The sequence below is a fragment of the Amia ocellicauda genome, chromosome 19, assembly GCF_036373705.1.
Source record: "Amia ocellicauda isolate fAmiCal2 chromosome 19, fAmiCal2.hap1, whole genome shotgun sequence".
NCBI classification, from domain to species: Eukaryota; Metazoa; Chordata; class Actinopteri; order Amiiformes; family Amiidae; genus Amia; species Amia ocellicauda.
Genome location: NC_089868.1, coordinates 23,115,700 through 23,128,578, shown reverse-complemented (window position 1 = coordinate 23,128,578; position 12,879 = coordinate 23,115,700). Strand labels below are relative to the sequence as shown.

General features: G+C 42.4%; 1 protein-coding gene across 2 annotated transcripts in view; it reads right to left on the bottom strand.

Moving 5' to 3' along the window:
• Window positions 1-3,997: 3,997 nt before the first annotated feature.
• The window catches only part of nos1apa (nitric oxide synthase 1 (neuronal) adaptor protein a), an 87,493-nt gene continuing 78,611 nt past the window's right edge, over window positions 3,998-12,879 (bottom strand). For both annotated transcript variants that reach the window (XM_066692561.1, XM_066692562.1), the window contains exons 11-12: window positions 9,456-9,789; window positions 3,998-8,534 (exon numbers count right to left, since the gene is read on the bottom strand). In XM_066692561.1, the coding sequence (XP_066548658.1) occupies window positions 7,961-8,534; window positions 9,456-9,789 (908 nt within the window). In that variant the 3' untranslated portion in view covers window positions 3,998-7,960. The remainder of the gene's footprint in view (window positions 8,535-9,455; window positions 9,790-12,879) is intronic.

Here is a 12,879-nt window from a genome sequence, read left to right as displayed (position 1 = left end):
CAACAAAAACAATGGTAGTTGACAATTATAAAAAAGATACTGTAATATTATACAGCCACTAGAAGGCAGCAGATTTCTGTATAAGATCAACACACAATATTGATGCTTGTACTCACACAAAATAATTCAAAAGTTGTTCTTTTTGAATTCCAGAACATGATCAATTAAACGGTAATGGTCTCATTTTATCAGAATGCAAGTGAAGCCAATAGCCGAGGTACTTTTATATCTCAGCGTGTTTTTAAACACTTACCATTTACATCTTGACCATCATCTTCAGCTGCTGCCGATCCACTGCTGGGCGAAGGCCTTCCCAAGATGTGATCATGTGTGTGTCTAAAATGAGTCAGATGTACTGAGTAATCTCTGTATGTGCTGAAATTTGAGAGAAAAGCATCACGACCACACACTTGCCATTCACCCATCGGAATTTAATTTGTTCACATAATTCAACACAAGAAAAACCGAATTGTACTGTCAAACCCACAAGGAACAAATAGTGTTCGTTCTTATTTTGATTTGGTTTCGCCAGCCTGAACACTGGCGTTGTTGTGCGGCGACACAGACGAGCCCCTCAGCCCGAGTGGCTGAACTCTGAAACCGGGTTATGGAGGTCACTATTTTCAGCCCAGGCAATAAAGTCCGCCTTGTCTTGGGCTCCTGCACTTGTTTTTTATGATGAGCCCGACATCCAGGAGGTACGACTGGGGAAAATGCTCTCTCAACAGCGCTGTTTATTATAAATGATGATTCAAGTTCAAATCATGAAGGGTATCGACCACATCAAACCAGAGGAGCTTTTCCAGATCAGCAGGGACACACGCACCCGGGGACACAAATGGAAATTGGGCTTCAAGACATTCAAGACAGAAAACAGGAGACACTTCTTCACACAGAGAGGCGTCACAATCTGAACAAACTCCCCAGCGATGTGGCTGAAGAGACAATTTGGGAACATTCAAAAACAGACTGGATAGGATCCTTGATCACTTAGTTATTAATGGACACCAAACGAGCACGATGGGGTGAATGGCCTCCTCTCGCTTGGACACTTTCTTATGTTCTTAAATACGGCCCCTGAATGCTGGAAGTTATTAAAGGGAACTGAAGGGCGTGCCGGTCTCTTCCGTTGAACTGTCGTTTTTTTTTTTTTTCCTATGTATATCGTTCCCGCCTGCCCACTGACCCAATACAAGCTGTGGAAGATTGTCTTTATATAATTAATGCATGCCGGGCTGCTGTTGAAACTTGTTGCTGGATTTATTCTCTTTTCTCAAACCTCAGATGAGCAACTGGAGAAAGTATCCTTTATATAATTTGTTTTAAAAGTTGCCCATCTTGAGAATCATAGCTTGATTATATTGAGCAGTAATTGGCTTTGGATGAATATGATTCACACACACGAGTCTCTGCTGACGCTCTGCGAGGATGAGTTTCACTGCTTCCCTGGCTAAGCTGCACCCGAGGCCTTTATGGGTGACCTCCGGCGTCCGAATACACCTCCCACGCCCAGGCCTCACATGGCCGCACTGGTCCTGCTTGCTCGGACACTGATCTGGGCCCACACGTGGCTTCGGGGCACGCGTTTTGAGCTGGACTCCTGAGAGTGTGGGCCGCGCAGAACCAAAGAAGCGTCTGATCGTGACGTCAAACTCTCCTTGAAGCCCTTCTCGTTCTCCTTAGAAAACACAAAAGGGCACATTATACAACTGTACAATCTGGGCATCTTGGCTTTGAATACATTTACATTCAAGGCGGCACAGCTTAGCGTACCGTTGTGTTCTCCTGTTGTACGACAAAAGAAAATAAATGAAATGGAAAAAGCCCTACCTGCCACTGTTCTCTGTCATTAGATTTCTCATGGTCTTATTCTCCTCGAGTGTTAACATTTATCATCAAGGCTTGTTTTTATAAAGGAATGAATCATAATGACTTTTCACACACAGTGTCTCACACAATCAGTGCGTCTGGGCCGAATGGTAATTGAAGTTCTTCAAGAATGAATAGAAGCTTCTTAAAAAGCAGAATATCACCCTAATCTCGTCAGGATCCAAAATGGGGCGACTTCATATCGAGACGCCGCCGCCGCACCCGGAGGAAAGCTTTTACTTCTGTCTCCGAGATCCTTCCTCAAGCATCGTCTTTGTTGCCGTTCCAGGAAAGGGCGCGATTAGGAATATTGCCGGGCTGCCAAAACCCGTTACGTTTCGAGATGAATGGGTGTGTTATGCCTCGGCTCGGCCACCCCGGTCTGGCTGATGAAAGAGCACTCAAATTTTATCCGGTTAAAATATTCAACTGCTATTAATTATGTTTCCTTTAAACGCGTTGGAGTGAAAGAGGATAGAAATAAAATAAAACCACAGATCGCTTCCTTCCCAAAGTCATCATCTCTACAGCATTACAGCTCCTCTTAGTAACCGATAAATAAATAAAAACATGGCGTCTCCCCATCCCTATTGGGTACAGAAAAAGACAGCATCCATCTTAAAAGCAATACACACAATATAGTATATTATTCAGCATTTGCTTATATATTTCATTAGCTTATTCCTGAGTGACTTAATAGATCTTAATCTACTACTACCCCAGGCTGTGCCACTTCCCCGCACCGAGTCCCCAGCGAAGGCCCGTGTGAGACGCAGCGGCACGGAGAACGGCTCCTGTCACCGCCCCGACGCCTGAACAGCTGGGCGATATAATTGGGATCGCTCTCCGGTTAACACTTAGCCTTTGCCGGTTTCATTTCACAATCTGAGGACAGGCGGGCGAGTGTCTTGACAGCTCGGAGGGCTCATTAGTGTCTGCCGTCCCCCAGCAGCGGTGTCGAGAAACAGCAGCAATCGTAGGAGAGGGGACTTCCTGGTTGATTATTATAACCATTCTCAGCCGCTCTGAGGATTTCAGGATTTTAGCTACAGCGCTTTTAGCTTCCCAGGTTTTCGTTTTCACCCAGCCTTTGCTTTGTTCGCCTACAAACAAGCTTTCAACCCGTCAACCCTGCGAACACAGCCCTAGGCGTGTTCATTTCCAACCTGCGCTTTTGTCCCTGAATACTAAGTGTGCGCTGTAGGGACCAGAGCTCCTAGAGGCCCAATTACAGCCCAGTCCAAAAAAAACGAGCGTGTGAATTATTGATGGATCCGGCGCCTATCCGAGAGCTGAGCTGCATCCAGATGCACCTGACCGGTTACAGTACTGTGGCATCAGACACCTTTAAAGGGATGAAAAGACCATTGATATCACCCAGGGGGGCTCTGCATTGTACCCAGATCCTTAGATTAGTCATCATCGTCAAGTTTCTGAAATATATCAGCATTTTAATTCAAATTAACAGTCTCATTCAGTGGATCCTAACATTCGGGCCGTAGTTTAGACAGGAAAGATGCTTTGAAAGGACTGAACGTCAAATGGCTGCATTTTATTTACTCCGTACAACAGAACAATAAATATAATTGATTAAGTGCGGACTGGACCTGAATGGCTATTAAGACTTGACGTGTTCTTTCTCCAGGAAAAGTTTGCAAATGTAGAGAAACCCTTTTCTTTTAAAGTTGCGTGGAATCCTTTAAAAAGTGCACCTTGAATAATGTATAGATTTTCTATCTTATATATATCAATCCATCACATTCAGAATCACATTAAAATGTCCGTTAATTCCCTCTATTCGTCACCAGGCCGTTTCACTCCGCAAATAGGATCTAATGTTGTCAATCCCTAAGTGATTATATAATACAAATGTCAATATGAATTAGCCAAACCTTTAAGGATGGTCAAGTTCTATCGCTTCAAACTGTGATATGATCTCAAACTCAATCCCGTGTTTAATCCATTTGCTTCGTAATAGATTGTGTTCCATGCAAAAATTCCACGTGTTAGAACAAAGATGGGGATTTTACTTACCGCTCTCCATGTCGAAAGAGAAATGTGAAGTTTTAAGATCGGAGAGATGAGGAAAAACAAGTGGAAAATGTTACGCTTTTAAGACACAATCAAGTCAAGTTTGTATAATGTTTTATTAAATTAAACTCCAGATTTACTGACAGAAAAGAGGTTTGAAAATGATCAACAGAGGCCTGAATCGGCCAGTGGGTTCTGGTTTACAGGCTACAGAAAGGTAAGTAAATAAATATAAAATCAATCTGATTTACATATTCATAATTTCAACTGGTTTACAAAATGCCGGCACACTGAACTCACACCTGATTGCTAATCGAATATCATGGAATGTAAGAGATTTATTCATTCAAAGGTGATTTAAAAAATGGATACAAGCAGTACATCCCTTCATCACAGAGTCGAGTGGAAAACACAAGAGATCTGGCATTACAGTTTTTTTTTTTTTTTTTGCATTTATTGGTTCAAATCTTTGCTAAGCAGGTATGAAGCGTCGCACCTTCTGATGCAGAAGGCTTTACAAAACCTCTCCCCACCGCAGCTGCATTAGTGTTTGTGTTTCAGTGATATTATGGTCAAGTCCAATTGCAGTTCTTGCCACAGACCTGTCAAGAAACCAGCGTAGTGTTGTCCGAGCACCACACGCTGCTCTTGTGAGGAAAAGCCCTTCGAGATATTTACAGTATAGTTTAAATGTTTTTTAATAAGCCCTAAGTACTGCATATTGGCGTCATATACGCATTGGCATCGATTTATATTCCTCTCAAATAATATTATACCACACTGAAGTGTTTTCACCTCTGTACTGGTTCTCGCAGATCTAGTGGGTGAGAAGACTGACAGGTCTTCTGTCCACTGCGAACTATATAAACACTTCATTACGAGGCATTGCTGTTGGACAGTAAGCGAGAGCACCATCTGGCATTTACATCTTAACTGTGAAAACATCATGACAGGCTGGCCAGGGCAGTGCAAGACAGTAAAAAAAACTGAAAACATCACAAACATTCACAATCTGTGGTTGTCCTTTGTTTCGGGCAAATACAAATCATCGTGATCTGGATGTTGGCACTGGTGGACAAATAAATACAAATATAACACACAGCCACACAGGATATGCCTGAAACAGACAGGAAAAAGGCCCAGTAAAAATAGCTGACGACAAATCAAACGTTCAGTACTCGGAAAGCAGGTTTAAAAAGTGTAAATCGCATGCAAGGTTCTGTTCGGTTTTCCCAAGACCAAGTTATCTTATTAAGTTGTCTTAAGTTGTGAACATTGTAGTGTTATAACTTGAAACAGTCAAAGCATAAAAAAATTCAAAAAACATTTGAATACAGATTTTAAGAGCTTGTGGCTCCTTTTGGTACTTGTGTCACAAACAAATCTGGCCTTAGTGTCGAAGCAAAGTCTACAATACTTAATTTCAAACCTTTCCTGGCTAGCAGAGGTTTTTATGAATGCATTGTTTTGCCTTTTAATCTACAGGATACATCTTGAGTCCGATCCAACATCCCAACATTACGTTATCAGACATTGCTGTGTAAACAGAACTCCCTGGTGAAAAACGGTTATTACTTAACGACAGCCACAGAAATCGCGAACCAGCTGTAATGGTCTCTCTCCGGTGAGGAAAACTATCCCAATATTAAAGCATTTTGTGAAGATTAACTTAGTCTTTGAGTCTAATGTCACGTATTTCATAGAGGTGTGTGTTTTAATTCCTCTAAATTAGATGTTTATAATGACCTCAGTCTTGCGTCACTTTATCAGGAGAGAGACGCATCATTATAGTTACCCAAAACATACAGGTGAGAAAAGATATTGAGATGTTTAGTGGTCAGTCTCTGTACCGGCAACAGCTTAAATAAACCAAATGTCTGTTTTATTACCGCAAATTCTGCTCAAGGTATGATTCAATGAATCTATGGTAGTGCAGTCCACATAAACATATAGACATTTATTTTTAATTTCCTTCATTTCGTGGGAGGTTCAGCAGAATCGCACTGCTCCGTATTTATGGTCTACATCAATGCAGCAAACAATAAAACAAAAAGGTTGTTAATTAGGACTCAGTCTCGTTAAACAATAAGTGATTTCATTTTAGGTAATGAAATTTGCACCCTAACAACACAAAGTGAAATCTACACACAATTTCATGAAAGTGGAAAAAGTTATACAATATTTCTCTCCGCTAATAAAATCAAACAACTAAATTACATTTGCACATATTAATTCAAATGCATAACAGTGTAAAACATTCCTCATTCCTTCTTCATATAAAGTCACCCCGTGTTGCTTTAGTGGGGCGCACGTTTCTAACATACTTCTAAAGCTCTTACTTAAACTCGATTACACAGCTTTCTTTTCACAAAACCCATTCAACTAATAAGTGGTTTCAAACAAAACAAAAACTACACAACATATTTCATTATATAACTTAATATACTGTAAACGTGGTCACGTATATATCATAGACGCACCTGTCATCGAGAAACATTAAATGGAATTAGATGACGTTTTTTCCCCCCTAGTTTTTGTGCAACAAATTGCACAATAGATAAACAATTAAAACACATTTCCTGATTAGAGAACGTCCAAATTAGTGAAATATTCTTGCTGTTGTTGTTCATACACACACCCACCATACACCCACACACTCCCGTCTATCTCAGTGTAGGATCCACTGAGTCCGGATTTCTGCTGCATTCTTCACATTTCCAAACGGGTTCAGTTTAAAGTGATGACTGAGCTCATACCACCGAGCGGCACCACAGAACGGGTTCTCGTCTTCGTCTCACCCAGAGACCTTTTGTTCTTTCCGCCTCGTTTCAATGTGACGACGCCTCACAGATACTACGCTCGTTTAGGAGAAAGCCCGTTAAAGGGTCCGTTATCACACGTGAGCAGAACCGATGGTCATCTGTTCAGCTGCGTTTTGAAAACGTTTAATAGAAACAATGTAACATCTAAGTTTGGAATTCTAGTGCTCCTTTCCGAGTGGTTACGTGGTTTAGGTTTCAAACTTGCTACAAATGTAGTTTTCTTCCATCAGAGGAAGCATATGAGGACTTGGGGAAGGGGGGAATAAAAAGAGTGCTTATTAGATTTAGTACTGAAACAGTTCCATGGAATCATTGGGGTAAACAAACAACTATTTAAGTTTTTTCTTTCTTTATACCAGTTCAGTTTGGAACCGCCAACTGCTAATCAAGCCCACCCAACTCCAGCAGCCAATGGCACACTGCCACACAGGGGGGTCCCGGTCAGTCAGACGTCCAGAGCCTAACCTGGGCTGTCTGGACTATAGAGCTCAACCTGTCCTCCAAAAATAGTGGCTTTTACTGGTTGAACTACTCAGGAACCCCTAAAGGCTCTTTCAAAATGCCTTTCGATCAAACCAGTTCGTCTCAGGCGTTTGGGAATGTTGTTATTGTGGTCCGAGTCCATTATTAAATAGACGCAGCAGTGGTTATAACAAAAGATTTCGTCCCGTAGGTCGTGGATGTGAGATATGAGACATGAATGGGAGGATGGATGAAGCATCAATGATTTTGATCAATGATTTAGAAAATAAAATGTGAACAGTTCAGCTCTAAGCTCAGTCAGTGGTGCACTTTCATATTTAGCAAGTGGTTGAATAACCCGACCTCTGAAAAGAGACGAGCAGCAGAATACATCTACGAATGAACTTGCACTATTGCTCGAATATAGGTATCAGAACAAAGGAAACAATATGAATCAACAATCAATAAAATAATAATCAATAAATCCTTTGACTAAAAACAAAAAACCTGGGTATTACCTCACTAGGATCATGGTCAAAGTAGTATGCCATTTTAAAAACTAACTTTGGTCTCTCCCCTCTCTACAAAGGCTTCGGTAGGAGACGATTCAGCAACAGGGAAATGTCATTAAAAATAATAATAGCGATTATAGCTACAACTCATCAGTTAAAAAACTATATTAAATAAAAACATCAGTAGGATCTACACAGCATCAGGAAGCCATGAGATCGGTCCATCCTTCCACCAACAGCGTGTGGGTTTGAATAGTCGTGGCTTTACTCGAACGACAGTAAGTCCGGGTGACGCTCCTCATTGTCGACGCTGTTGGATCTCCGTTTGGTCGCCCCCCAGTCCACAGTGCCGTTCTCCAGCAGGGTGTCTTCGCTGACGCTGAGCCGGAGACCTGCTTTCCCCGGACATGGAGTGGAAACCATCCTGCTCTCCGGGTTTGGCTTCCCCTCGAGGGCGCCTTTGTGAATGAGGTCGGGCACGGAGAGGATGAGATGGGTCGAGTCCTCCTTTCTCTCCTCCCCCGGTCCCGAGAGGCTGCCTAGGCTCGTGTCCACCTCGAGGTCTTCTCCTCCCTGTTCTTCCTGGCTGTGGGAGCCGGTCGACCCGGGTTTGTCCCCCGGCTCCTTCTCCTCGGGCGTCTCCGTGGGTTTGTCGCTTGTGATCAGTGGGGTGTTGTCGGGGGCGGCCGAGTAGGCGGCGTCCGGAGCGTCGGGAGTCGTCACTACCGGGGCGGAGGAGATCATCATGTCTTGGGTGGTCTTCAGGGCACGGGGCATGCGTTTCTTACCTGTCGGAGGCGGGGGGTCCAGGCGCGGGAACCAGTCGAGTGCCGCGTGACTGAAAAACAAAAACAAAACAAAAAACATTTAGATTGAGTGAGAATCAAACGGGGTGGAAATACCCTGTCAGCGTCTACAGCAGGCGAGGGAAGGAGGTTTCTGTGTTTCTGATACTGGTCTCTCGGTTGCTTCTTCAACATGAAACATGACATTAAAAGCCTTGTTTTCTTTTTTTGGAATACGAGGTTTTAGCCAATTTCTGTTGTAATTATGTTCCTTTAAGGAAATTAGGTCAGTGAATATTTGATATCGCTGTGGGGGGGCTGGCAGTCTGAGCTGGCCATCGAACCCCTGCGGACCGAAAGGGCCAGACCCTCTGGTGAGGTGGTAATCATCACAATATGCTCATGCGTGCTCGACGATTATACCTACTGTTCGCACCTGGAAGATGATGCCTTTTACTCAGCTGCATTAAGCTCCACTTGCTTCCCATTAGGATACGATTTACAGATGCGAAATAAGACACGTTTTAGTTCGGGGAAAGTTAAAAAACCGAACCCACAGCGGAAGCCAATCTCATGGGCACTGATCTGCTCTGGCAACATCGGTTTGGCTCCTGATTCAGACGAGGCTGTGAGTGATTAGAGGAGAACGGCTGCCAACACGCAAGGGGCCACACTACCAAATATACTCCTTTTCAAATGTGTTTGTAAAATGAATCAGTCATGTAAAAGGCATCATTTAACTAACATTAACCCACATATGTGTCTCCATAAAAGCATTTCATGGAGTGCGGCTGAGACCAGTGATATCAGAAACTCTGATTTATATACGGACCCAATCCTTGAGACTTGACCTAATTTCTTCTTCAATGTGGCGATGACCTTTGAAATGCTCAGAGTATCCTTATCAAGGCTCATTAGTAACATCTGTCCTTGAATATAGCCCGTCAAGCTCTCGTTGGGTTCATTCCACTCACTTGTTCTCGGCGATGCCCTGAGCCGGGCCCTCGGCGTTGGACAGGACCGCCCCCACGTTCATGTTCACCTCCGTCACCCCGATGTCCCCCAGACTGGCCTGGTCCTTTCTGCGCAGGAGGTCGTTGACTTTCGCCCCCATGGCTTTCCCCAGGTTCAAGGCGTTCTTCAGGTGCTGACTGCTGCCCGTCCTCTGGCCGCCCCCGGACGAATCGGCAGGGCCGGCCGAGCAGGAGGCGAAGGCCGGGGAACGCTTGTTGAGAGACGAGGCGGACTTGGCGTTCGGGAGCTTCGGCGTGTGTGCGGCATTTGAGTTCTCGAACATGCTTTGGTCAACTGTAGAGTCGAGAGACACAGATATACCGTTACTGACCAATTATTAGGATTTATTTTCAATTAATGAAGTATTTCACAAGATGAACTGCTATTCAGAAACATTTAGCAGAGAAGGGTGTGTTCCTATATATGAAGCGGTGTTTACAGATATCAAGTTGTCACAATGCAGTGTTTCTAACAAAGAGAAATCATACACAATTATCTTTAACTAAGAACAGAAACCGTACATGTTGATGTCATAGCAGCAATGAATTTAAACATTTTAGACAAAATAGTGTAACTAAAAACCAGTCTGGTGTGTGCAACAGAAAGTTAATCGAAAAAACAATAAAAGAAGGTGAAGAAAGAATACAAAATTGTGGAGAACATATTTAAAACAACCGAAAGAACAAAAACAACCCATGCAAAGCACACGACGGCACAAAACACACAACGACCGCATTACCAAGCACTATAAACCAGGGCAACTTATAAAGTATTCATCCAAAAACAAAACAAAAAAATGTCAGTTTCAATTAAAATATTCTTACCTCTTGGAGAAAAGTTACTCGGAAAGCATTTACATAAGACATAAAAAAAGCAAAACATTCTTTAAAATGAAGAGACAAGTTATTGGAAACATTAAAGCAGCAGTCAGGACAACGTTGATATGGATTGGAGAGAATGTAATTTAGTTTAATTAGCTATAGTAATTAAGAGCTGTTTTATTGGTTCTCTGTACTGCAACTGAATATTAATCAGAGGTTATGTTTCTAGTCATATTTTAGTATTACAAATTAAGACCAAGTTGCTCTGATGTTGACTGTAAACCCTGTCCAGTTTCCATATGAAAACTGAAAGACAAATTGCAGCCTTGACTTCAATTTCGGATTCAAAATAAAGCTGAACGTATTTAAGCAAATTCAGAGATTTGAGTTTATAGTACTATCTTTCGGTTTCATACTCGACTTTATATTGACAGATAATTGAATACACGCAAACAAAACTGAACAGTGCCTGCAATAGAAAGATGATTATATTAACATTGCATTGCTAAGGTTTCAAGCCAGAGAAAACATTTTCATTGTGGCGTCGAAAGCTTTCACAGAAGCTATTCAACAGCTATAGAAGAATTTACAAAACTTAAACCTCAATAACCATGAAAAGTGACAGCAAATCTATTACTGCCCACGCTGACATGATATTTTAGTTTCTGAACAAACATTTAGTTCCTTGGCATGAGTGTGATGTATTATATCTGGTGCGATTCCCTTCACATTGGAGGCCCGGAGCCCTGTCTGATCGGCTGCAATCAGCACTGCGAGTCATTACTGACGGTTAACACGCCGGGGATGATTTCCTGACTGGAAGGAGACTAATGGCTGTCGCTAATTGGGACGGACACGCTCTTATTTAGTCAGCGGGCGTGTAGCCCTTCCAGGACTCGGATACTGGCTTTTGCTGCTCATTGTTTTGTTTAATCTTATTTTTTAAAATGTATTGAAAGGGTGCGACTAAAATAGCATGTGTCAGGTAGTGTCAGGTAAAACAGTACACACAGTTTTCTGCAATATATGTAAAGCACTGGCTATAAACAGATGTATAGGATAGGGTTTTGTTTCCCTCTCGGATTAAACGCGCATAAAAAAATGTCATCAACACATGCATGAAACAATCTGCTACATCCCCCTCCCTAGCCAGCACTAAGCATGTCCGTTTCCCACCGTGCTATTGCTCATGTTATCGCTGTATTGCGTGTCATTTACTATCCATCAATTTCCATATGCGTCTATACCAGCCATTGACCTCTAGATGGGAGATAAATGAGGAAGTCCTCTGAAGTGTCATTCTTCAATATTTTTCAATACACAATATCCTTCCACAAAAAGCTGGGTTCAGCCTTCACACAATACTCTGATGAACGGACAAGGAATTGTGGTGTGTTGTATGTCGAGTAAAATTATTTTCTCAGAAGAAACTTGAATGTGAGTAGGGATGCAACTACATGTTAAATGGTAGGAAGGCAGGAAGGAAGGAAAGAAAGAAAAACAGAGAAGAGTGCAAGAAGTACGAAAAGAAAGTTTATTCAGCAAAAGCAAGGTTCGTGACAAGATACAGAGTAAGTGCACTTACACTCCCATCGGTGTTTTTAACAGAAACTGTACAATATAAGTGACAACAGGGCATCCATTCCACACATCTCTTAAAAGGACTTACAAAGTGTGAAAGAACCGCTCTCTCGGTGAGAATACAAAACTCTGGAACAGGAACGCGACATGAACGTGTGCCCGGGACCGTGTTCAACGTTGGAGCAGTGGGAATCGTGTTGGACTGGCTATGAGCAGAGGTTGGCATCGACCGATGCCCATCTGTGTTATTCAGACCACGAAAAGATAAACGTCACATAAAACCGAAGTTCCCTTTTATGATACCCTTGTTTGCTGTAGAAGACTTACAAGTTACTCCATCTCCTTTTGTGAATGGAAAAATAACTGAATACTTTCACCCCCTGCCAATTCTACAACCTCCTGGTTTGAAAGGAGCCGTCTGACTCCTGCCACCTTGAATCTGCTTCACCTGGCACCCAAAACCAGACACACACCCGTTCAGATATTTCTACCAGACCGGAGCACAAGTGAAGACCCAAATGAAAGAGCCGAGACATACGCTCGAGTAAGGAGGGGGTGGGAGAGATCAAAACATCTCACGAATCGTTAAATCAGCGCACAAGGTCATGCCAGTTGGAAATGAACACGAACAAACGAGTAAATGTCATTTAATTTACCGCACAGAAGTAATTGGTCAGATTGTGTGAGAGTTAAGTAACTGTGGGAGGTTTCGGCGCTACCTGCAATTTATTAAATGTTAGCTCTCTCAAGCATTTCCAGAGGTTAACGAACACATAGAGCATAAACAAACACTGAGCTTGTGAACACTGATTCCTCTGAACACTTTCTGTGGGTGAGAACCATATATTTTATGTAAGAACTGTATAAATCACATATTCACTTCACTTTAAAAGTCTAAAGACCCCAATAAAACACATTAAACAAATTATACCGAGATCCTGAACTGAACCCTGGCAATACTATACAGTTATAGAAATGGTGA